General features: G+C 44.6%; 2 protein-coding genes across 6 annotated transcripts in view; one reads left to right on the top strand and one right to left on the bottom strand.

Annotated features, from left to right (window-relative positions):
* Window positions 1-20138, top strand: part of LOC309807768 (pyruvate dehydrogenase E1 component subunit alpha, somatic form, mitochondrial) — a 34135-nt gene extending 13997 nt beyond the window's left edge. For 2 of the 5 annotated variants that reach the window (XM_082627684.1, XM_082627688.1), the window contains exons 2-11: window positions 6706-6765; window positions 7338-7511; window positions 8304-8430; window positions 9132-9223; window positions 10059-10151; window positions 10989-11144; window positions 11615-11686; window positions 13919-13986; window positions 15153-15261; window positions 15743-18019. In XM_082627684.1, coding sequence (XP_082483810.1) covers window positions 6706-6765; window positions 7338-7511; window positions 8304-8430; window positions 9132-9223; window positions 10059-10151; window positions 10989-11144; window positions 11615-11686; window positions 13919-13986; window positions 15153-15261; window positions 15743-15907 — 1116 coding nt within the window. In that variant the 3' untranslated portion in view covers window positions 15908-18019. The other 3 variants (XM_082627685.1, XM_082627686.1, XM_082627687.1) reach the window with 3 other exon arrangements.
* Window positions 16331-23420, bottom strand: LOC309808801 (uncharacterized protein; the record flags this gene model as incomplete). Its single annotated transcript, XM_082629377.1, has 6 exons — window positions 16331-16428; window positions 18990-19099; window positions 20042-20147; window positions 20779-20964; window positions 21725-22555; window positions 23328-23420. 6 exons carry the CDS (start codon window positions 23418-23420, stop codon window positions 16405-16407), a joined length of 1350 nt encoding a protein of 449 aa, XP_082485503.1. The 3' UTR covers window positions 16331-16404.
* Between the last annotated feature and the right edge of the window lie 1150 nt (window positions 23421-24570).

Consider the following 24570-nt stretch of genomic DNA (forward strand, 5'->3'; position numbering starts at 1 on the left):
AAGTTGCACATAGGTCACTTTGCTTGATCTAACAACAGATCAACCTCAGAAAGAGGCATCTTTGTCAGAATTTCACCCACTGAAAAAACAGCTGGCTAATCTGGTTTTTTCCGAGTAATAAATGAGAAGCATTTATTTTTTTAAATTTTTGAATTTTATTTTATTTATTTTTTTATACAGCAGGTTCTTATTAGTCATCAGTTTTATACATATCAGTGTATACATGTGAATCCCAATCGCCCAATTCATCACACCACCATCCCCACCCCACTGCGGCTTTCCCCCCTTGGTATTCATAACGTTTGTTCTCTACATCTGTGTCTCAACTTCTGCCCTGCAAACCGGTTCATCTGTACCATTTTTCTAGGTTCCACATACATGTGTTAATATACGATATTTGTTTTTCTCTTTCTGACTTACTTCACTCTGTATGACAGTCTCTAGATCCATCCACGTCTCAACAAATGACCCAATTTCGTTCCTTTTTATGGCTGAGTAATATTCCATTGTATATATGTACCACAACTTCTTTATCCATTCATCTGTTGATGGGCATTTAGGTTGCTTCCATGACCTGGCTATTGTAAATAGTGCTGCAATGAACACTGGGGTGCATGTGTGTTTTTGAATTATGGTTTCCTCTGGGTATATGCCCAGTAGTGGGATTGCTGGATCATATGGTAATTCTATTTTTAGTTTTTTTTTTTTTTTTTTTTTTTTTTGTGCAGTACGTGGGTCTCTCACTGTTGTGGCCTCTCCCGTTGCAGAGCACAGGCTCCGGACGTGCAGGCTCAGCGGCCATGGCTCACAGGCCCAGCCGCTCTGCGGCATGTGGGATCTTCCCAGACCGGGACATGAACCCGTGTCCCCTGCATCGGCAGGCGGACTCTCAACCACTGCGCCACCAGGGGAGCCCTATTTTTAGTTTTTTAAGGATCCTCCATACTGTTTTCCATAGCGCCTGTATCAATTTACATTCCCACCAACAGTGCAAGAGGGTTCCCTTTTCTCCACACCCTCTCCAGCATTTGTTGTTTGTAGATTTTCTGATGATGCCCATTCTAACTGGTGTGAGGTGATACCTCATTGTAGTTTTGATTTGCATTTCTCTAATAATTAGTGATGTTGAGCAGCTTTTCATGTGCTTCTTGGCCATCTGTATGTCTTCTATGGAGAAATGTCTGTTTAGGTCTTCTGCCCATTTTTGGATTGGGTTGTTTGTTTCTTTAATATTGAGCTGCATGAACTTTTTATATATTTTGGAGATTAATCCTTTGTCTGTTGATTCATTTGCAAATATTTTCACTCATTCTCAGGGTTGTCTTTTCATCTTGTTTATGGTTTTCTTGGCTGTGCAAAAGCTTGGAAGTTTCATTAGGTCCCATTTGTTTATTTTTGGTTTTATTTCCATTACTCTAGGAGGTGGATCAAAAAAGATCTTGCTGTGATTTATGTCAGAGAGTGTTCTTCCTATGTTTTCCTCTAAGAGTTTTATAGTGTCTGGTCTTAGGTTTAGGTCTCGAATCCATTTTGACTTTATTTTTGTGTATGGTGTTAGGGAGTGTTCTGATTTCATTCTTCTACATGTAGCAGTCCAGTTTTCCCAGCACCACTTATCGAAGAGACTGTCTTTTCTCCATTGTGTATCCTTGCCTCCTTTGTCGTAGATTAGTTGACCATAGGTGCGTGGGTTTATCTCTGGGCTTTCTATCTTGTTCCATTGATCTATGTTTCTGTTTTTGTGCCAGTACCATATTGTCTTGATTACTGTAGCTTTGTAGTATAGTGTGAAGTCAGGGAGTCTGATTCCTCAAGCTCCGTTTTTTTCCCTCAGGACTGCTTTGGCTGTTTGGGGTCTTTAGTGTCTCCATACAAATTTTAAGATTTTTTGTTCTAGCTCTGTAAGAAATGCCATTGGTAATTTGATAGGAATTGCATTGAATCTGTAGATTGCTTTGGGTAGTATAGTCATTTTCACAGTATTGATTCTTCCAATCCAAGAACATGGTATATCTCTCCATCTGTTGGTGTCATCCTTAATTTCTTTCATCAGTGTCTTATAGTTTTCTGCATACAGGTCTTTTGTCTCCCTAGGTAGGTTTATTCCTAAGTATTTTCTTCCTTTTGTTGCAATGGTAAATGGGAGTGTTTCCTTAATTTCTCTTTCATATTTTTCATCATTAGTGTATAGGAATGCAAGAGATTTCTGTGCATTAATTTTGTATCCTGCAACTTTACCGAATTCATTGATTAGCTCTAGTAGTTTTCTGGTAGCATCTTTAGGATTCTCTATGTATAGTATCATGTCATCTGCAGACAGTGACAGTTTTACTTCTTCTTTTCCAGTTTGTATTCATTTTCTTTTTTTTTCTTCTCTGATTGCTGTGGCTAGGACTTCCAAAACTATGTTGAATAATGGTGGTGAGAGTGGACATCCTTGTCTTGTTCCTGATCTTAGAGGAAATGCTTTCAGTTTCTCACCATTGCGAATGATGTTTGCTGTGCGTTTGTTGTATATGGCCTTTATTATGTTGAGGTAGGTTACTTCTATGCCCACTTTCTGGAGAGATATTTTTATCATAAATGGGTGTTGAATTTTGTCAAAAGCTTTTTCTGCATCAATTGAGATGATCATATGGTTTTTATTCTTCAATTTGTCAATGTGGTGTATCACATTGATTGATTTGCATATATTGAAGAATCCTTGCATCCCTGGGATAAATCCCACTTGATCATGGTGTATGATCCTTTTAATGTGTTGTTGGATTCTGTTTGCTAGTATTTTGTTGAGGATTTTTGCATCTATATTCATCAGTGATATTGGTCTGTAATTTTCTTTTTTTGTAGTATCTTTGTCTGGTTTTGGTATCAGGGTGATGGTGGCCTCATAGAATGAGTTTGGGAGTGTTCCTTCCTCCGCAATGTTTTCGAAGAGTTTGAGAAGGATGGGTGTTAGCTCTTCTCTGAATGTTTGATAGAATTCGCCTGTAAAGCCATCTGGTCCTGGACTTTTGCTTGTTGGAAGATTTTTAATCACAGTTTCAATTTCATTACTTGTGATTGGTCTGTTCATATTTTCTGTTCCTTCCTGGTTCAGTCTTGGAAGGTTATACCTTTGTAAGAATTTGTCCATTTCTTCCAGGTTGTCCATTTTATTGGCATAGAGTTGCTTGTTGTAGTCTCTTAGGATGCTTTGTATTTCTGCCGTGTCTGTTGTAACTTCTCCTTTTTCATTTCTAATTTTATTGATTTGAGTCCTCTCCCTCTTTTTCTTGATGAGTCTGGCTAATGGTTTATCAGTGTAGTTTATCTTCTCAGAGAACCAGCCTTTAGTTTTATTGATCTTTGCTATTGTTTTCTTTGTCTCTATTTCATTTATTTCTGCTCTGATCTTTATGATTTCTTTCCTTCTGCTAACTTTGGGTTTTGTTTGTTCTTCTTTCTCTAGTTCCTGTAGGTGTAAGGTTAGATGGTTTATTTGAGATTTTTCTTGTTTCTTGAGGTAAGCTTGTATAGCTGTAAACTTCCCTTTTAGAACTGCTTTTGCTGCATCCCATAGGTTTTGGATCGCCGTGTTTTCATTGTCATTTGTCTCTAGGTATTTTTTGATTTCCTCTTTGATTTCTTCAGTGATCTCTTGGTTATTTAGTAACGTCTTGTTTAGCCTCCATGTGTTTGTGTTTTTTACGTTTTTTTCCCTGTAATTCATTTCTAATCTCATAGCGTTGTGGTCAGAAAAGATGCTTGATATGATTTCAATTTTCTTAAATTTACTGAGGCTTGATTTGTGACCCAAGATGTGATCTATCCTGGAGAATGTTCTGTGCGCACTTGAGAAGAAAGTGTAATCTGCTGTCTTGGGATGGAATGTCCTATAAATATCAATTAAATCTATTTGGTCTGTTGTTTCATTTAAAGCTTCTGTTTCCTTATTTATTTTCATTTTGGATGATCTGTCCATTGGTGTGAGGTGTTAAAGTCCCCCACTATTATTGTGTTCCTGTCGATTTCCTCTTTTATAGCTGTGAGCAGTTGCCTTATGTATTGAGGTGCTCCTATGTTGGGTGCATGTATATTTATAATTGTTATATCTTTTTCTTGGATTGATCCCTTGATCATTATGTAGTGTCCTTCCTTGTTCCTTGTAATATTATTTTAAAGTCTATTTTATCTGATATGAGTATTGCTACTCCAGCTTTCTTTTGATTTCCATTTGCATGGAATATCTTTTTCCATCCCCTCACTTTCAGTCTGTATGTGTCCCTATGTGTGAAGTGAGTCTCCTGTAGACGGCATATATATGGGTCTTGTTTTTGTATCCATTCAGCAAGCCTGTGTCTTTTGGTTGGAGCATTTAATCCATTCACGTTTAAGGTAATTATTGATCTGTATGTTCCTATGACCATTTTCTTAATTGTTTTGGGTTTTTTTTTTAATATAGAAGAATTCCTGTTTACTTTATTTTTATTTATTTATTTTTTAAAAATGTTGGGGGTAGGAGTTTATTAATTAATTAATTTATTTTTGCTGTGTTGGGTCTTCGTTTCTGTGCGAGGGCTTCCTCCAGTTGTGGCAAGCGGGGGCCACTCTTCATCGCAGTGCGTGGGCCTCTCACTATCGCGGCCTCTCTTGTTGCGGAGCACAGGCTCCAGACGCCCAGGCTCAGTAGTTTTGGCTCACGGGCCTAGTTGCTCCGCGGCATGTGGGATCCTCCCAGCCCAGGGCTCGAACCTGTGTCCCCTGCATTAGCAGGCAGATTCTCAACCACTGCGCCACCAGGGAAGCCCCCTGGGTTTGTTTTTGTAGGTCCTTTTCTTCTCTTGTGTTTCCCAGTTAGAGAAGTTCCTTTAGCATTTGTTGTAGAGCTTGTTTGGTGGTGCTGAACTCTCTTAGCTTTTGCTTATCTGTAAAGCTTTTGATTTCTCCATTGAATCTGAATGAGATCCTTGCTACGTAGAGTAATCTTGGTTGTAGGTTCTTCCCTTTCATTACTTTAAGTGTATCATGCCACTCCTTTCTGGCTTGTAGAGTTTCTGCTGAGAAATCAGCTGTTAACCTTATGGGAGTTCCCTTGTATGTTATTTGTCGTTTTTCCCTTGCTGCTTTCAATAATTTTTGTGTTTAATTTTTGCCAATTTGATTACTGTGTGTCTCAGCGTGTTTCTCCTTGGGTTTATCCTGTATGAGACTCTCTGCGCTTCCTGGACTTGGGTGGCTATTTCCTTTCCCATGTTGAGGTTTTCGACTATAATCTCTTCAAATATTTACTCTGGTTCTTTCTCTCTCTTCTCCTCCTGGGACCCTTATAATGCGAATGTTGTCGTGTTTCATGTTGTCCCAGAGCTCTCTTAAGCTGTCTTCATTTCTTTTCATTCTTTTTTCTTTATTCTGTTCTGCAGCAGTGAATTCCACCATTCTGTCTTCCAGGTCACTTATCCGTTCTTCTGCCTCACTTATTCTGCTATTGATTCTTTCTAGTGTAGTCTTCGTTTCAGTTATTGTATTGTTCATCTCTGTTTGTTTGTTCTGTTATTTTTCTAGGTCTTTGTTAAACGTTTCTTGCATCTTCTCGATCTTTGCCTCCATTCTTTTTCCGAGGTCCTGGATCATCTTCACTATCATTATTCTGAATTCTTTTTCTGGAAGGTTGCCTATCTCCACTTCATTTAGTTGTTTTTCTGGGGTTTTATGTTGTTCCGTCATCTGGTATATAGCCCTCTGCCTTTTCATCTTGTCTGTCTTTCTGTGAATGTGGTTTTTGTTCCACAGGCTGCAGGATTGTAGTTGTTCTTGCTTCTGCTGTCTGCCCTCTTGAGAAGCATTTATTATTTAAAAAAAAAAAAAAAAGGAAGGGAGTTGTAGAGAACATCTTCCTTCTGGTGCTGTTCAAATCATAAAACATCCCTCAAATCTTTTGTTTTTTTAAGTCAAGGAGTGCTAAGTATCTTTTCTTTTTTTTGGCGGGGGGGGTTTTCTTTGCGGTACGCAGGCCTCTCACTGCTGTGGCCTCCCCCGCCGCGGAGCACAGGCTCCGGACGCGCCGGCCCAGTGGCCACGGCTCACGGGCCCAGCCACCCCGCAGAACGTGGGATCCTCCCAGACCGGGGAACGAACCCGCGTTCCCTGCATCGGCAGGCGGACTCCCAACCACTGCGCCACCAGGGAAGCCCTAAGTATCTTCTTGTGTACATTTCTCACTAAGGTGTCTATCTCATGCTTTGTGTAGTTTAAAATATTTTTCTTTTAGTACCATTTCATAGAGAAGTGAATTGCCTGAAATAGGAGTTGAATCCTAGTTTTCTTTGAAGAATAATTCTGAAAGTAAAGCATTAGCTTGCTCAACTTATGTGGTTATGACTAAGAATAGCATAAACATACCCCACAGATTATCTAGTCTCTTCAGTTTGGCCATTAACTTCATTATATTTTCACTGTAATTTCTTTGAAAACAAAGGGACTAAATAGACGGGTTTCTGCAGTTTGCCTTTAGATGGGGGTACAATCATGTTTCATTGGCCAAAGCATGGATTCATTTTGGAGGACAAGATCCCAACACAGTGAACAGAATGGAAGATAAGCCCATGAATGTGTTAGGGCTCTTAGAGTTCTAGGACTGCATCCTGATACCTGATTAATAAGAATAATAACTCAAAAATAACTGACAATAAAAAGCACTAATATACTTGTATATTTTGATTTTTCAAGGCAAGCAGAGTGCTGGTGGCATCCCGTAATTTTGCAAATGATGCTACATTTGAAATTAAGGTAAGAGGTGTTTTGCTTTGTGTTAAATTTTTTTCCACAGGTACACTTTGATATATAGTTTTATCTTTGCAGTAGAGCATTTTGAGATTCATGCTTTTCACCATTTTATTCCAAATGTTCTAGAATCGAAGATTCAGAGAAGTTAGCCAAAATTAGAATTTACTCCTTTTATGTAGCAGGTTTTTGGTAGTTTGGAGCAGGAGAGGAAGCTAAAAAAATTAAAGACCTACTCTAAGACTTAAAATGTGATTTGGTAACATGTTTGAATAAGAAGATTCTTAGAATGCTTCTTTGAAAGTTTGTCTTTCAACCTATAACTCAGTTGACTTCTAGGGGTTTTCAGTGAAAGTCATCTTAGAAAGATTTCCTTCCTCCAAAACCCCATCTCATTGCACAGTGAGTTTTATGAAGGAATCAGAAGTAGTATGCAGCATTTCTGATGTGCTCGTGTGCTGGTTTTCAAGTTCAGTATTTGCTGGTTTTCGATTTAAATATTTCGAGTTAGATCTTAGAATGGGTTGGCAGTGTTTACATTGTAGTGACTGAGAGATAACTGTCTGATTCCATTTCAGAAATGTGATCTTCACCGGCTGGAAGAGGGCCCTCCTGTCACTACGGTGCTCACCAGGGAGGATGGGCTCAAATACTACAGAATGATGCAGACTGTTCGTCGAATGGAGTTAAAAGCAGATCAGCTATATAAACAGAAAATTATTCGTGGTTTCTGTCACTTGTGTGATGGTCAGGTGGGTGGTAGTTTTGTAATCAAACTGTGTTACTTAGGAATTGAAGTATGGTGTGTGTTTATTGGCTTTTACCCTGCCTTATCTGCCTGAAGGATTTGAGGCTGGTATTTTAGAATAAAAATGAGAATGCTGAGACCTGCTAGGAAGCTTATGCTAAAGAATTTACTCATGTATCATATTGCTGACTTCCTGTGCCATTACAGCATTATGATCACCTGTACTGAGTATACTTTTGGGGGAAGGGTTTTTGTTTTGTTTTTTGTTTTGTAGGTTTAGGCCAAGGTTTACAAAATCAGATGCCTACCAGGGACCAGTTAGGTAGAATACATGAGTGAAGGCTGCCAGCTGTATGAAGAATCGAGAATGGTGACAGGGACTAGTGGTGAAGTGGAGCAGACAGGCCCCACCCGCAGGGGTAGTCATAACTGGCTGGTCGTCCAGCCAGTTGGTGCCATGTGGAAATATGGGGCTAATGCTTCCTGTTGCTGATGTCTTCAAGAGAAGACAGACGTCTCCATTTTCATGTGAAATTCCCCAATATTTTAATGTTCACATTTGATTCAGGATTTTTACAAATCACCGTACAGGCTTAAAAGAAACAACATATCTGTGGATTGCCAGTTTATGGCTCTGGCTTGGGCCTTACCCTCTACTCTGTTTCTGGTGAAAAATAGAGGTACTTGTTATTAATGAAGAGCTCTACTGGGCCAAATGTTTCATAATAGTCTAGGGAACCTTTTAACTAGACATGTGTACTGTACTGACTCATTGCTGCTTCTTCCTTGAATGCAGGAAGCTTGTTGTGTGGGCCTGGAGGCCGGCATAAACCCCACAGACCATCTGATCACAGCGTATCGGGCTCATGGCTTTACGTTTACTCGTGGGCTTTCTGTCCGAGCAATTCTCGCAGAGCTTACAGGTTTGCTATTAATTTACCAAAAGGGGAAATTAAGTTTTCAGATCACCTATTAAGATGCTAACTGTTTATAAGTTAACACTGAAACCTTTTTGAGGGTTAAAAAAAAAAAAAAAAAAAGCTGAAACCAAAAAAACCTCTCCCTTTTGGTGCTCTGGTACCTCTATTGTGCTTTTGGGTAAACTGACCATTTTTGAGGTTATCTGGCCTCTCAGGTAAAAGGTCATCTCTATAAAATCAGAATAGTGTTTATCACTCAAGCATGCCAATAGAAATCTAGCAGAGAAAGTAAATTGACTATAAGTATTTCATTGGGTAGAAATTAAATTCTAGGAATCTTCTCAACAGTCCCTTTGTCCCCCTTGACTCTTATACCAGTGTAGGAGAAATCAGGTGTTTGTAACTGGACAAAAAAAAAAAAAAGTCTAGGGTACCACACTAACATCTGAAGAAAACTCAGTGATTAGAGAGCTGAAAAAGTTGGAAAGGTCAAGGACATGGGACTGGTCTGACCTTCATTATAAAAGGGCCAGGAGACGGGGAGGACTTGTCTATGTATTTGCATAGAGGGACAGGTGCTTATGTAGTTGAATCGGTTTCTGAGTTCTAATGGTTGAGCCTCTACGTAAATACTCAGGGTGTGTTTTTGTTTGTTTTATATATTTGGTTTTTGATGTGTCATGTTTGTGTGGTGCCACTTCTAGGACGAAGAGGAGGTTGTGCTAAAGGAAAAGGAGGATCAATGCATATGTACGCCAAGAACTTCTACGGGGGCAATGGCATCGTGGGAGCTCAGGTAGTTGAGGACTAGGATTGTATGATTTTCTGGATTTGGCCCTGGCCCACATCTGTGCAATGTTTTGTACCCCAGAGAACTTCCCTCTGAAGTACTTCAGTACTTGGGGGGCACGGTGTGCTTTAAATGACCTCTTGCTTCATACTCTATCATTTGATCATTTAATAAATAGATTTGGACAGTGATTTAAAATGTTTCCTGTTAGGTATTTGTTATGTTTTATAAGTAAGCAAGAGCCTCTAGCAGTAGAACTATACCTTTGCCGTTTAATTGGTATTTAATTGCTTTGTCACATCCTCTCGGGCACACCTCTCTCCCTGCTGTAGACAGTGCTGGCACTGGTACCAGGCCAGGAGAAGCAGGTGGTCAGGATCTTAAGGGCCTAGTTTGAATCTAAAGCCAGCTTCTGTGGTTATGCCGTCCTCCTTGTTCTCATCAGTTAGTAGATAATGAACAAGTAACAGTAGAAGATCATATCTAGATTGTTCGGTTTACTTTCTAATATATTAAGGTTCTAGCATCTGGGTTATTTTGTTTGTTTTTGGTATTTTTTTTAATCCTTGGTTTCTTTTTTTGGCCTTTTAGGATTAGCAGTTGAATCTCTGAATGCATAAATGTTATTGCTAAATGGTTGACATAGAATACGATAGTAGTTATTTGTGTTACTCTGCTAGTTTGTTTATAATATTGGGGGTAGGGTAAGCAGAGACAGGGTTGGGGTAGGGACAGTGTCATTTCTATCTCACATTCTGGTCAGAGTTAACATTCAGAGCATTAACTTCTTCCCTCACAGATTTCTGTGGTTCCTTTCTTGGTTGTCCTTATTTAATACTAGGTGCCCCTGGGAGCTGGGATTGCTCTGGCCTGTAAGTATAACGGAAAAGATGAAATCTGTTTGACTTTGTATGGTGATGGCGCTGCTAATCAGGTGAGTATGTGTCTCTTAACTTTCCAATAATGATTACAGTTTTATGTCCAGTGTTGCATATTCATAGTTCAGTTTGTGGCGAAGTAGTATATTGCTTACTAGTTAAAATGGCCATTTACATGGCAAGCTAAAATTTGGTTTTGTGGCCACGTTAGAGATTTACCTCCTGGCATTGTTTCATGAGCACTTCATATAGGTGCACTCCTCAGAGTACGCTCACCTTTGCTCTACCTCAGTGCTCCACAGACTCTGGGGAAGGACTGATGTACATTTTAATCCTTGGCAAACCAGTTCTTAAACCAGTACTGTAATGTACAGATTCATTCTCCTGAATGCCAAGGCACTGTCAGACCCCTCATAGTTTCTGAGCCCTGACTCTTTTTGCTCTTCTCTCGTGGCCTGAGTAATCACCAGTCTGTGGCTGACACCCTGCGAGGCCCTGCTCTGGATGCTGATTCTCAGACACTGGTTCACTCTGGTTATCCAGAGGGTCTCATAGAATTTATAATGAAGCACAAAACTAGGCAGCTGTAGTACATTCTTACATGTCGATCTTTTCCCATTGTATTCTCCGCTGCTGCCTTGGCCCTGCAGAAGCAAGTAGTAGTACTTGGTTTGTCACTTCCTTAGCGGCAAAAGAGGTGATGGGTTTGCTGTGCCGTGCCCGCCCCCCCAGCCAAGTGCACACACTCCTTTGCTTCAGAAGCTTAGTTGTGGGTGAGGCGTTTCATCCTATGAAAGCTTTCTCTGCTGGGTAGAGCAGCAGCTGTTGTGGATGATGAAGTCTAGAGAAAAACAGCAAAATGAAACCACTTGAACTTTTATACATACTTCCAGGGTCAGATATTCGAAGCTTACAATATGGCAGCTTTGTGGAAATTGCCTTGTATTTTCATCTGTGAGAATAACCGCTATGGGATGGGAACATCTGTGGAGAGAGCAGCAGCCAGCACTGATTACTACAAGAGAGGCGACTTCATTCCTGGGCTGAGGGTAAGGACACCTGTTGTAGAGCTGGAGCTACACCCTCAGGGCCTGATGCCTGGGCACTCTGTCAAGTGCCCTTGAAAATCTCAGAGAGATCAAAGAGTTCTGTTTTCTTAGTGGATTAACAGGTCATGTAAGATGAAAATGGTTTTGGGCATTTGGATTTATGCTCTGCCCCTTTCCTTTTTATTTTTAAAATTTTATTGAGGGCTTCACTGGTGGCGCACTGGTTGAGAGTCCGCCTGCCGATGCAGGGGACACGGGTTCGTGCCCCGGTCCAGGAGGATCCCACATGCTGTGGAGCGTCTGGGCCCGTGAGCCATGGCCGCTGAGCCTGTGCATCCGGAGCCTGCGCTCCGCAGCGGGAGAGGCCACAACAGTGAGAGGCCCGCGTACTGCAAAAGAAAGAAAAAAAAATTTATTGAAGTATAGTTAATTTACAATGTTGTGTTTAATCTTTCCCATTTTATTAATAGGTAGATGGAATGGATATCCTGTGTGTCCGGGAGGCCACAAGATTTGCAGCTGCCTATTGTAGATCTGGAAAGGTAAGATTTTTCTTGTAGGCCTCTAGGCTGGAGATTTCTAATGACATTTATCTGTCTTAAAGTTAAAAGAATGCCCCCTGTGTCTGTTGTAGCAATTTAGTAGTAGCTGCTAATTGAGGTGTAAAAGATAGAAGCAGGGTCCAGTTAAGCGAATCAGGTCCCTTCATAAATAACATGGTCTTGATAGCTCACGTCTTGGGAAACATTCCATGTTAGCCCCATTTGGGGTAAATCTTTCCTTCCAGTGCTCCCTCAGCATTCTGCCTCTGTCTTCATTGTGACAATCTGTTTTACCTTTTGGTTTGGTTAATTATGTGCTTCTAACTCCCACCACCCCATCAATCATAAGCCCCTTGAGTGAACAGACTGGGGACTCCTGCAGTGCCCTGCACAGAACTTTGCAAAATAGGCATCCAGTATAAGTCTGTCTTCTATAAATTAAATAATATGTTTAAATTATGTAGTCTTAGTCTTGCTGTTTCAGTCCTAAGAATCTTGACCCTTCCAGTTTATAGCAGTGGAGGGAGAAGGGAACAGTGAGATTGGCCTAAAAAGAGGCTTACATGCCATCTGAGCTGGTGGAAAGATGTTCTTCTCCCTAAATCAGTGTTCCACAGCCCAGAAAGCAGGCCCCTGAGGTACCTTTCAGTGACTTCCCCCACGTACGTGTTTGGGCAGTAGTGCAAATAAGATTTGGCTGGCAGGGATGAAAATGGAAGAGAGGGTGAATGAAGAGGGGAGGGAGCTGTAGAACGGTTGAACAAGAAAAAAATGAGATGACTGAGATGGCAGGTTGGTGGCAGTGGGTTCAGTGGTCTGTATCAGGACTCTGAGACTAGGGCTCCATGCCCTGGGTGGCGGGTATCATCCCCCTCTCTCCCAGTTCCTGAAAGAATATGTGGCGTCCAACAGTATGTGGAAACAGGATCAGTAGTTTGTAGTGTGTTGACTTTCTCAGCCTGACCAAAGCCTGATCTTGGAATTAGGGGAGGGTCTGGAAAAACCCCTTTAAAATCACCATCCCCTTAGCCTAACCAGCCGTGCTTCCAAATGGCTACGGGATGATGAACAATAGGTGACAGTTATTGAGAGATGATCTGTCAGGCAATGTGCTAAGCACTTAGGTATTACCTTTTTTTAATTGGCGCAACTCTGAGCTGGGTTAATTACTGTTTTGTAGATGAGGAAACTGAGGTACGTAGCTACTATACAGTACAGCCAGAACTGAAACCCAAGCACTTGGATTCCATCCCCCGCCCTCTTTTAACTACTACACCAAACTGCCCAAGGATCCTAGATCCACCCCATCCCCTCTGTTCAAAGTTGTCTTCTAAAAGGGGGCTGGGGCTTCCCTGGTGGCGCAGTGGTTGAGAGTCCGCCTGCTGATGCAGGGGACACGGGTTCATGCCCCGGTGTGGGAAGATCCCACATGCCGCTGAGTGACTAAGCCCGTGTGCCATGGCCACTGAGCCTGCGCATCCAGAGGCTGTGCTTCGCAACGGGAGAGGCCACAACAGTGAGAGGCCCGCGTATCACAAAAAAATAAAAGGGGGCTGGTGTAGCATGAGCAAGCTACCTCGTGGTAGCCGGGCTCTCCCAGTCGCAGGATCAGCACCTGCCCCCTTTGTTACACACTAGCCACATCTCTGTCAAGCAGGATTGGTTGCTGTCCCCTACGAAACACTGCATGAATGAGTGTCGTAGAAATTCACCTATCCAGCCTCTCTTCATGTGTGCTGGGAAGTGGAGAAGGACGAGAGGACTAGAGCTTTGCTTTTCATCTTATGTTGTTAAGGTTTATGTTAGTGTTTTTCTCTAGCCTTGAGCAGAATGCTTATAGATGATTTCTCCTGTGACTGGGGGGTGGGGTGGGTGGAAAGACTAGCATATTGACCCTGAAGATTAGGCTTTTCTTCATTAAATCTATGCTGTGCTTAAAGAATTATATATCAAATGCAATTCTGGTGAAATAGAAACTAGTCACATTACATAAAGAATTGTCCGCCTTTTTGATTCAAAATATGCTGCGGGGGGTAGCTTTTATTAATAAGTTCCTGTTAAAAATAAGGAGGATGAAACATGCAATAAATAGGTAATAGAAATGAGAAGAGATAGTCAACTAAGAAGAAATTCTTAACAACTCAGATCTGATGAAGGTATTTGATCCTGAAAGGACGTACCTTTGAGGCTGTGGCCGTTGTTTCACCTAACCTCCACTGGGTTCTGTTTTAGGGGCCCATACTGATGGAGCTGCAGACTTACCGTTACCATGGACACAGCATGAGTGATCCTGGAGTCAGGTATGGTCATGGGAAAACTGAGTGTGGTGTCCTTAGTGGATGGGTTTTGAATGGTGCTACCTGGATGAAAAAGCAAAGCATTTCAGTGTTTGTTTGCTTTTGAAGTCAGACACCAGTTGGCTTCATGCATTGATTTAGTAGTTAGTCTGAGCCTGTAAGCCATGTCTTCCAATAAATTGGTTCCAATATAGAAAGCATTCTGAAAATTCCTAGTTATCTCGTGTGTGTACATGCTAGTTAGCATGAGCACCAATAAGAAAACAACTGCAGAGAGGAATTGTTGCATAATACAGGACTGATGGTAGAGTAGTATACTTGGGAGCATTTACCTTTTGTAGGCATTACCCCAGATTCTCTCATGGCATATTCCTCTTCTGGCTGGTATGGAGCAAGACCAAGTAGTAGCACATGGGATATTCCATATGTTGAAATAAATGAGTCAAAAAAAAAAAAGGAGTTTTGTCACCTGGTAACACTGGCAGGCAATGCTGCAGTCCCGGAGTGTGGCATAATTAAGAGTAGATTTAGTCAAAGTAGGCCATAATAAGTCTTTGAGTGCAGAATGAAGGTCTAAGGGAAAATGTTATGAAGAGCAACTTACATGGAAGAAAGCACTTGGTGTAATTCTGTTCTTAAAAACATGGTAGAGCCTTTCTTTGCTTTTAGTGTTATTTCAAATGCTGTAGGACAAGGGTCAATTGTACAATCAAGAATTGGAAAACCACCTCTCCAAGTTTTTGCCAGCCACACTGCTCTGTGGTCTTAAGGGAGAAAGGCAAGGCACATTTTTTTCCTGCTTAGCCTTCTGCTGCCTCAAAGGTTATAGCTGTCACCACAGAAAACCATCTCCCCTGCCTCCACCACTACCTTCATGCCCTACCTCTAGATCAAAGCAGCAAATAGAAACTTGGCCCCTGTTGTCAGAATGCCAGAGAAGCCAGGTGAATTGCCATTGTAGAGTTTTCTATAAAGACAGAGCAGCTCTTCCTTACAGAATGGTAGGATGAGTTCTTGTATTTTGAAAGTATGTAATTCTGCCCTTCCTACGGTGACATAAGTACTGATGTGCTCCTTCATCTCAGAAACAGACTGCTGTGTTTCCCAGGCTGTCTTTGCTGCACCGGCACTGTTCTTATCTACTTGTAACTCTGTTTCCCTCCCTCTAGTTACCGTACACGAGAAGAAATTCAGGAAGTTAGAAGTAAGAGTGACCCTATCATGCTTCTCAAGGATAGGATGGTGAACAGCAATCTTGCCAGTGTTGAAGAACTAAAGGTACAGTGACTCTTGATGGTTTAAAAGTCTGCCTTTGAAGGTTGGCTCTCCTTTTTGAGCAGTTTTTCTCTACACAAGAAGCTGCCACTCCTAGGTAATAAACTAGGTAAGTAAATGGGAAAGTACACATTGTATTGGGTTGGCCATGCCCGAACGAACTTCTTGGCCAAAGCAATATTTTTCATGGGACATTAAACTCCACCATCATAGTCCTTCTTTCCTAAAAATATACTGTAGATTTTAAATTCATAAATGTTCCCTCGCCAGGGTATATGTCTTAAATGTTGGTATCTGTCCTCCAGAATCCTCCTTCGTGGATCGTTGTGTCATTTTTAAAATAACATTTTCAATAATAATAGGTATACTTCCAGTACTAGTAGAAGAGTTAACAACTAGCAACAGGTTCCCAGTAGAACAAGTTGGTACCTAAGCTGCTGTCTATTCAAAACATCTCTTGAACTGTAATCTGATTGATTTTTAGGAAATTGATGTTGAAGTGAGGAAAGAAATTGAGGATGCTGCCCAGTTTGCTACAGCTGATCCTGAACCACCTTTGGAAGAACTCGGCTATCACATCTACTGCAGCGATCCGCCTTTTGAAGTCCGGGGTGCAAACCAGTGGATCAAGTTTAAGTCCATCAGCTAATGCGAGATGGTTACACCTTCAGTGGGCTATTCGGCAGCAACTGTAAGGAATGCTTTGGGTTCTCAACTGTGTTAAGGAGGAAGAAAACCCATAGAAAGAAAGTGTAGATTTAGATAGATAGATAGTGTAATTGCATGTGGTTTGTACAGTGTTGCATTAAAAGATATAATGTCTTTTAATGTTATAGCTTAAGGATAGTATGGATCTTATAAAGGTTATTTAGTTATGTAGGTTGAAAATAGGTAATAAGAGTTTGCTTAACCCTCCTTCAAATTACTTCTTTAAAATAGTTCTATTTGGTTTAGTTGTATACTAGTTTAACAAATACTTTCTTAGTTACTAAAAGGAAAACAATTCCTTATATGCCTGTCCAACTCTGCCACCTTTTTATGGGGCGAGATCATGGTCCTGTCCCTCCCAGTGCCCAGCAGCTTACCTGGTGTACCCTAGCGTGCACACACGCCCCCATTTGTGTGCATGTCGGTGCTGAAGCCTGTTCACACTGAACCATCATTCCTCTCCTTAATAAAACACAATATTTATTATAACCAGGCAGGGGTGGAAGGACAATTCGATTTTTAAATAAGACTACTTCATTTTAAAGGCCAAATAACTTAGTTTTCTCCATTTATACATTCAGTATAAATATGAAACTATTTTCTTAATAGTTTTCTATTTACATTCATATCAAACATTAAATACAAGGCATATTCTTATCAATTTTATCTTTTTTTTTTGTTTCTGCTTTATAACAAAGTGAATCAGTCATACATATACATCTGTTCCCCCATCCCTTCCCTCTTGCGTCTCCCTCCCTCCCACCCTCCCTATCCCACCCCTCCAGGCGGTCACAAAGCACCGAGCTGACCTCCCTGTGCTATGTGGCTGCTTCCCACTATCTATCTACCTTACGTTTGGTACTGTATATATGTCCATGCCTCTCTTTCGCTTTGTCACAGCTTACCCTTCCCCCTCCCCATATCCTCAAGTAGGTCTGTGTCTTTATTCCTGTTTTACCCCTAGGTTCTTCATGACTTTTTTTCCCTTAAATTCCATATGTATGTGTTAGCATACGGTATTTGTCTTTCTCTTTCTGAGTTACTTCACTCTGTATGACAGACTCTAGGTCTATCCACCTCATTACAAATAGCTCAGTTTCGTTTCTTTTTATGGCTGAGTAATATTCCATTGTATATATGTGCCACATCTTCTTTATCCATTCATCTGATGATGGACACTTAGGTTGTTTCCATCTCCGGGCTATTGTGAATAGAGCTGCAATGAACATTTTGGTGCATGTCTCTTTTTGAATTATGGTTTTCTCAGCAATTTTATCTTTTTTGAATTTTAAGTGCAATTCCAGTTAATAGTAATGTATGGAATGTATAATCTAAAACAGTGATTCCCAGCCTTTTTGTTACTTTCAACACCTGTTGTTTCACCTTTCCAGCAAATATTTTTCCATTGAAGTAAATTTAAATTCATTTTTAAGGGCTTCCCTGGTGGCGCAATGGTTGAGAGTCCGCCTGCCAATGCAGGGGACACGGGTTCATGCCCCGGTCCGGGAAGACCCCACATGCCGCGGAGCGGCTGGGCCTGTGAGCCATGGCCACGGAGCCTGTGCTCCGCAACAGGAGAGGCCACAACAGTGAGAGGCCCGCGTACCGCCAAAAAAAAAAATTCATTTTTAAGGATTCCCTAATACTCTGGGATGTCAAGAGCAGGTTTTACAATCACTGTTTTCACAATACACTACTGCGAACACTTACCCAAGACTGCGCTAAACGCTTCACGGGGCTTGGTCTCACAGACACTACTCAGGACAGATGTGTTACCCTCGTATCACTCAGGGCAAAAGGTGCCTTCCTGCTGTGTCCAGCAGCAGCTAAGGCATCTCTGTCCTACAAGGGCAGGCGTGTCTGCAGGAGCTGTGTGTGTGTCAGCCATTCGCAGCCAGGTGCTGGCTGCTGTCTCATTACTAATTCTACTGAGATGGAAGATAACAATAATGACCCTGGAAAGGAGTAACCTTTGAACCCATATATAACATTTTTTGAATTTGGTGATTATAAACCTTACCAGAAACACATTTTAAAAAGTGCTAAGTACTACTATCAACTTTCACATTTGTCATTTTTTCAAAACTTAAAGTTTTGCCACCACTACCACTTAATTAAAACTCTGGGCCTTTCTAAAAAGAAATGATTAGATCTGCCTAAAATTAAACTTCAGAGATCCCTAGGGGTGTATACAACTTTTCTTCCAAAATAGGTATGCCTGACACCGTTTGTCCCCGTTAAATTTTAGCATTCCCAATGACCACTGGGCAACAAGGCATCATTTGGAACCAGTACCGACTAGTTTGCTAAGCCCACTGACGACGTAGTTCCCCAGCGCAAATGGGAATCTTTTTGTTCATTTAACAAATATTTTTTGAACACCTACTATGTGCCTGGAAATAAACAAAAGAGCCCAACTCTTGTGGGAACCTCACGGCAGTGCCAGGGTCCGCTGTCTGGGAAGGCGGTTCACTAATTCCTGCCTAGGGATCATGACAAAACACAAGGGAGAGATTCAAAGAGGACAGGGCAGACTTCCTTGGGGTCAGGGTTATGGGATACCTGTCCATCGACACAGTGCTAACTGGCCCCCAACTCAGCTACTTCGGCAGGGGCGGGCCGCAGATGTCCCCCCAAGTTGCTGGACCCACACACCACGTCAGGGAACCCATCTCCGTAAAGAGAAAACTCCAAGATCTGCTGCCTTTAGTACGGCTTGTGGCAAGGCACTCTACGTCTCTGACTCCTAGCATTAAAACGGAGGCATCCTTCTAGTCCCCCAGCTGAAGCTGAGGATATCTCCTTGTGCGGTTCCTTGGGGGTAAAGATGCTTCTCTGAGACCTGGGTGAGGCACTCGAGCACTGAGCTGACCGGCTGGTCCGGGTCACTGTCCCACCCCTGCCCACCCGTTGGTCTCCTGCCTGAACTTGCTCAGCTGGAGGCTCAAATGCTGCTGGTGGAGCTGCTGGGGCTGGGCCTCCTGGGCAACGGCTGAAACGGGCCCGCTCCACCCACACGCCACCTGCGCCTCGCTCCCGCGTGGGTCTGCCAGGACATAGTCCTCTTCCGCCTCATCTGTGTCCTTATCCACTCCTTCGGTCTCTGAGGCAGCCTCAAAGTGGGCTTGGAGCTCTGTGGAATCACGGAGGAAAGGACCACGGTTCAACAAGGCCAGGGCTTGGTGTAGCTTATGTCCCGGGCCAGCAAACATGGCTGTTCAGAGGCCGGCCAGGCCAACACGACGCTCCATCAGGGGACTGCTGACTTTATAAAACGGAGGGGAGACTATTTCAGTTAGCTCTGCAGTGAAAAGATGGTCCCCACCACGTCACAGATAAGGAAACAGACTTCAAAGTGTTCGTTAGCCAAGGGCAGTTTTAAAAAGGGACAAGCGGGCTTCCACCCAGGCCCGTGTTTTTACTACAAACACTTTCCTGCTTGGACTGGGGAATAATGAAGTCCTGGGGTTTAACAAGCCACTCCCAGAAGCTGAGCCTGGGCAGAGTGCATTCACGGGAGCAGGCAGAGGATGACAGGGAGGGAGCAAAGTAATGAGAGGAAGTGGCAGTGTTAACCGAAGCGCTGCATAGCCTCCCTTCCTAGGGAGAAGGCACCGCGGAAGGAGAATCAACTTGGGTATTAAGATGCTCTTAACATTTAAAAAATAGAGCCTATAAAAGCCAAAGATTTCTGTAGCTGCCACATGATGATTCTGAGAGAGGAGACTGAGCCGTTAAATCGTCAACCAACTAGGAGGCGTTGCTGAGCACACAAGATGACGCACTAGGATCCAGGCCATTAGGGTCAGTGCTCCTTTGAGATCCTGAGTTTAGTCTACCTGCGGTGCGTGCTCCTCAGTTATGCCTGGGGGCATGTAAAAATACATCACCAGGAGATGTTCTGAGAATCCCAGAATCTTGGCCCTAAAGGGGTCTGTGACATCATTTACTTAATTGCAGGGACATACATACCCAAGATGGGAAAGGGAAAGCAACAACTGGTGAATACAGAGGACCTGTCTGACCTTTTCCATAGCCACCTGAAGTTGACCTTGACCGAAAAGAGGGCCCTTACCTGGGATGAGGATGGTGACTGCAGCCTGCACCGCTCGACGGATGATGTTGTCCATCGCAAACATCCAGTGGGGCCTAATTAAGTGGTTCCTCAAAATTTTATTTACCTACAAATCACAAAAATCCAGATTTCTGGTCCATTGTACTTTTAAGAAATAGTTCTTACTAATTCGAATTTGCTTCTACTCTGAGATAAAGGGTTAACCATGCTGCCCTGAGTTTCTACCTGACTTACGTTTCTTCTGGACTGAGTCTTCCTTTAAGCTGACCCCAAGTCACACGGGGGTCTAGGGGACAGGTACAGAGATCGGAGCTACCGCATGGGCCTCTTCATTGTTTATTCAACGAACATTTATGAAGCATCTATGAAACCTCAAGCTCTGTGTTGGGGACTTGAGACACAAAGCTAAACCAGACATGATCTTGGGCCTGGAGCAACTCACACCTCTTCGGGCAGACACATAAGCTTAAACCCCACACCTACCCAGCTGGTAGATGCCACTCGTTCCCAAATCCTACACTCCTGCTCTCCGTGGCCATAATGCAATCAGACCAGTCACTTGTACACACATATTCAGTGTTTAGAAAACTGACACTCGGGATTCAGGTGTAAACAGGTGAGAAGAAATGGAGACTACGGGAGATGATGGTAATCGAACTCCATGGTCTTGGCTGTGAGCCACTTCAGTGGGCTTCCTACCTTCTGGCATGTTCTCTAAGGCCAAATGGAGCACTTACAGCATCCTGAAATCCAAAGAGTACCAGATGAATCTGATTGTTGGACGAGCTGTCCAAGTCCAGGTCCACCTTTAGCTTTGATATTGTGGATGCCATCACCCTGTGCTCCGGGCAGCGGATGAAGTCTCTCAGGATCGCAATTATTTGCTTGATGTGGCCGACTGAGAGATGCAACTCTTCCGAACTCTGATCACCAAACCCCCACCCAAAAAAATCAGTCACTGAGTAATTCAGAGAGAGGGAGGGAAAATCCAAGTACTGTGGGCAACTAATCAACCAGACTGTCCATTTGCTAATGGAACTGGGGATTTCCCAGGCGAGACACGGTCTCTGGTCCTGGAATTTCCTCCATATCCTTCCTGTTAGAGGGTTATGTGGCCCCCTCTCCTCTCTGGCCCACAAACAACAGAACTAAGCCCCTCAAGGAATGGTCTGCCATCCTGTTTAACCCCTTGTAAACCACCCTCCACCCCCAACAAGCCTTGTCACAAGGCACAGTTCATAGTGGGCAGTGGCCTCTTGCTAGAAGGAACTTTTCCCATCCAAAATGAGTTAAAACTCAAATATTTCCATCCGTAACCTTTCTTCCTAACGCGACTGTTCTCCCAGCTTCTGAGGGCAACTGGTGCAGCAGGGGGTTAACTGGGCTTTGTGCTGCCATTTGGCTTGTTTTCCACCAGGAGGCAGCACTGCCCCATCAGTGCCTGGTTTCACTGCAGCGTTCCGCAAATGCAAATTCAGGCTTCAGTGGAGTCTTTTTGTTGTTGTTGTTGTATTTTCTTTTGTTTTGTCGGAAAAGGGGAGGACGTTGGGAAATACTTAGGGTGGGTATTGTAACTGTGCAAATGTTCTAGGGTAGCAGGAACACCAGTCCCATTTGGACCTCTTCTGGGACCTGGCCTTGGGCGGAGGGGGTGGGATTGCAACTCCCACACTCGGCCTGTACCTGAGCCACGCACTCCTGCAGGTTGGAAGCCACCTGGTTCTGCTCCTCCCAGAGGATTCTGTAGAGGATGGCACGGCGCTCGCTGTCCTTGCGCAGCAGGAAGAGGCCTGGGCCCCTGTCCTCCAGGGACGAGGCTGCGCTCTGGTCCTCTGAGACCGAGCTCTCATCAGGAACACTGCGGACAAACGCAGGCGACAATCCCCCGCCTCCCAGGGACACCGTGGGGGAGGGGCTAAGAGGTGGCTCTGCCGCAGCCCCACCCTCAGGACGATGCACCAGTGTTGGAGGTGAGGGCAAAGACGGGGAAGGGAGGGAGGGGGAAGGAGGGGGGTAAGAGGGAGAGAATAAGGCTTGACGGGAGGAGGAGGAAACGGGAGGGAAGGGGAAGCGACGAGGGGGAGGGGAGGAAGAGGAGAAGAGGGGAAGGGACAGAGTGACCTCACTGCCCTCCTCTCTCTCACTGTCAGTGGCCGCCCCGGCTGCCCTGCTGATCGTGCAGAAAGGAAGCGAAAGCCCTTCGCGGCCATCTGGTTTACACCTGGGAGGGACTCTGTCCCCCGAGTGGGGGGTGGCCGTACCTGAGCAGGTGTCTGAGCCCGGTGCGTGGGCGTCTGGGACTTCTGGAAGAACACCTCGGGCTGGGCATCGGAGTCCGGGGAGACCGAGCCATGCTCGCTGCTGCTGCTGCCACCCATCAGCTCCCCCGCCAGGGGCAGGGGCAGCGTGGCGCCCCTGGGACCCTCTGTGCGGGGCAGCTGGGGGTGGGGAGGGTGAGCCCCAGGCAGCCCCTTGGGCCACGTGACCCACCCAGGGGCCTAAGCCCGCGCTGCTCTAACTGGGGGTGAAAGCGATCACCCAGGGATCCTGGGGAGATGGAGGTTCTGCTTCAGCGGGTCTGGGATGGGCCCGAGACTCTGCATTTCTAACCAGCCCTTTGGACACGCTGAGACAGCGAGTCGCTCTCTGGGTGCAAGATGCTGAGGCACCCTGTCCCAGCTCCCGACCCCATCCACACCGGGACCACTCTTATGTCACTGCCCGGTAGGACCTACTGCCCCAGAAGGGGTTGCTTGCTTCGGTGGCCTGCAGGACAGACACCCTTTAATCAAGGTCGGGAGCAGCACAGGGTGACAGGCCAGCCTCCAAAAATGAAGCGCCAGGCTCTGCACCTGGGGAAGACACAAAACCCCAGCCAGGGTACCTCCCACCTTCCTCCCCGGCACAATCCCAAAGGAAAGGCTTTAACGGAGCATTGGGTATGTGAGGGTACATTGCTGTCACCTATGGGCTCCCTGTGTCTCTGCGTCCCACACCTAATGCACCAGCCCCACCGCTCTTCACAAAGACGGGCACCATGTGGGAAGCTCAGCACTTGGGAGAGCTATCACCCCTGCCATCCCAGCAGGCCTCACCTGCCGACTTGAAAGCAATTTGGTTCTTCTTGCCCTTGTTCACCTGCCTTAAGAAACCCTCTTGGAGCAGCCCAGCAGCGGTGACACATTTGTGGGGGTGAGGCTCAGAACATATTTTGCCATAAAATGAAGGCTTTAGCTTCCGCTGAAAGGGTTTCCGGAATCTCAGGGTGAATCTTAAACATCCCTACCTGCATTGAAGGCAGAGGTGACCGATGGGACAGTGTGGTTTCGGGCAAATCCAGGTGTACATACCTTCCACACAAAGCTCCTGTATCTGCCATCCTAGGAGGGGCTGATGATGGATTCCAACAATGGCCTCAATGACTGGTATCCGTGTCCTAGCCCCGGCTGGCCTCTGGGGACTTTGCTTTGCCCAGTAGATTGTGGGGGAAGTGATACTGGTGGGGGTTTCAGAGCCTAGGCCTTAAGAGGCCTTGGGGTTTCTGCTCTAGTCCTCTTGGAGCTCCGTGATCACTATGCAGGGAGGATGCCCAGGATAAAGGGCCACGTGTGAAAGGCCCTCCGAGAGCATGGCGCCCCAGCCTCTCAGCCTCTACGCGTTCACAGTCCAAATCTCCAACCTCCAGCTGTAAACCACAGGCAGAGCAAACCTGGAGGCTGGTAACTCGGGGCCCACGCCCTCATCCCCAAGGGGTGCAACTGGCTGAGGGAGGCGGCGCTGCCCTTTCCTGTTCAGGCTCTTGCTGCAATTTCTGCTTCAGCTCCACTGCTGGCCAGCTCATCATCGTCCTGCTGCAGGCTCTCTTGTCCCTGCGCCCTGTGGGGGAGCAGGAGTTCCGGCTGAGTCGTCACATCTCACTGTGACACGGGAGTGCTTCCACGAGTCCCGCTCATCCATCCTGCGTGACCGTTCCCATCGGGGACGGCTCTCCATTCATCTGAGGAGTTGTCATCTTTAACGTTCACAGTCTTCTCATCGTTTCCAAGCCCACCCAATGAGCCAGGAGTGGAAGCCATTCTGTCCTCCAGATGCACCCCATTCCCAGCTCCTCGCCAACCATGGGGCTGGCGCGGCCTCCCCTGCCCCCTCAGTGAGACCGGGGCGCTGCCGAGAGCAAACCGCCAGCTTCCGACTTCACAGCCTGAAGTCCCTGCACCAGGGGCGCACCAACCGCTTCTGACACGCTGCTCCTCATGGGCAGGATGGAGAGTTTGGCATTGAGGGGAGGGGGAAATGGGGCATTACTACCCACTGGGCACACATGACACTTAAACAGATGAATAATTTCTAGCGGATCTGCTGTACAGTGCTGGACCCTGAGTCAACAATACTGTTAAGAGGGTAAATCTCATGTTGTGTTCTTACCACAACATAACATTTTCAAAAAACGAGCTTTGGATTTTGAGAACACTAAACACTGGATAGAATTCAACCCACAAGATCTGAAATGCAGGGCACATTCCAGCTGG

Source organism: Mesoplodon mirus (assembly GCF_964341445.2).
Source record: "Mesoplodon mirus genome assembly, chromosome: 7".
NCBI classification, from domain to species: domain Eukaryota; kingdom Metazoa; phylum Chordata; class Mammalia; order Artiodactyla; family Ziphiidae; genus Mesoplodon; species Mesoplodon mirus.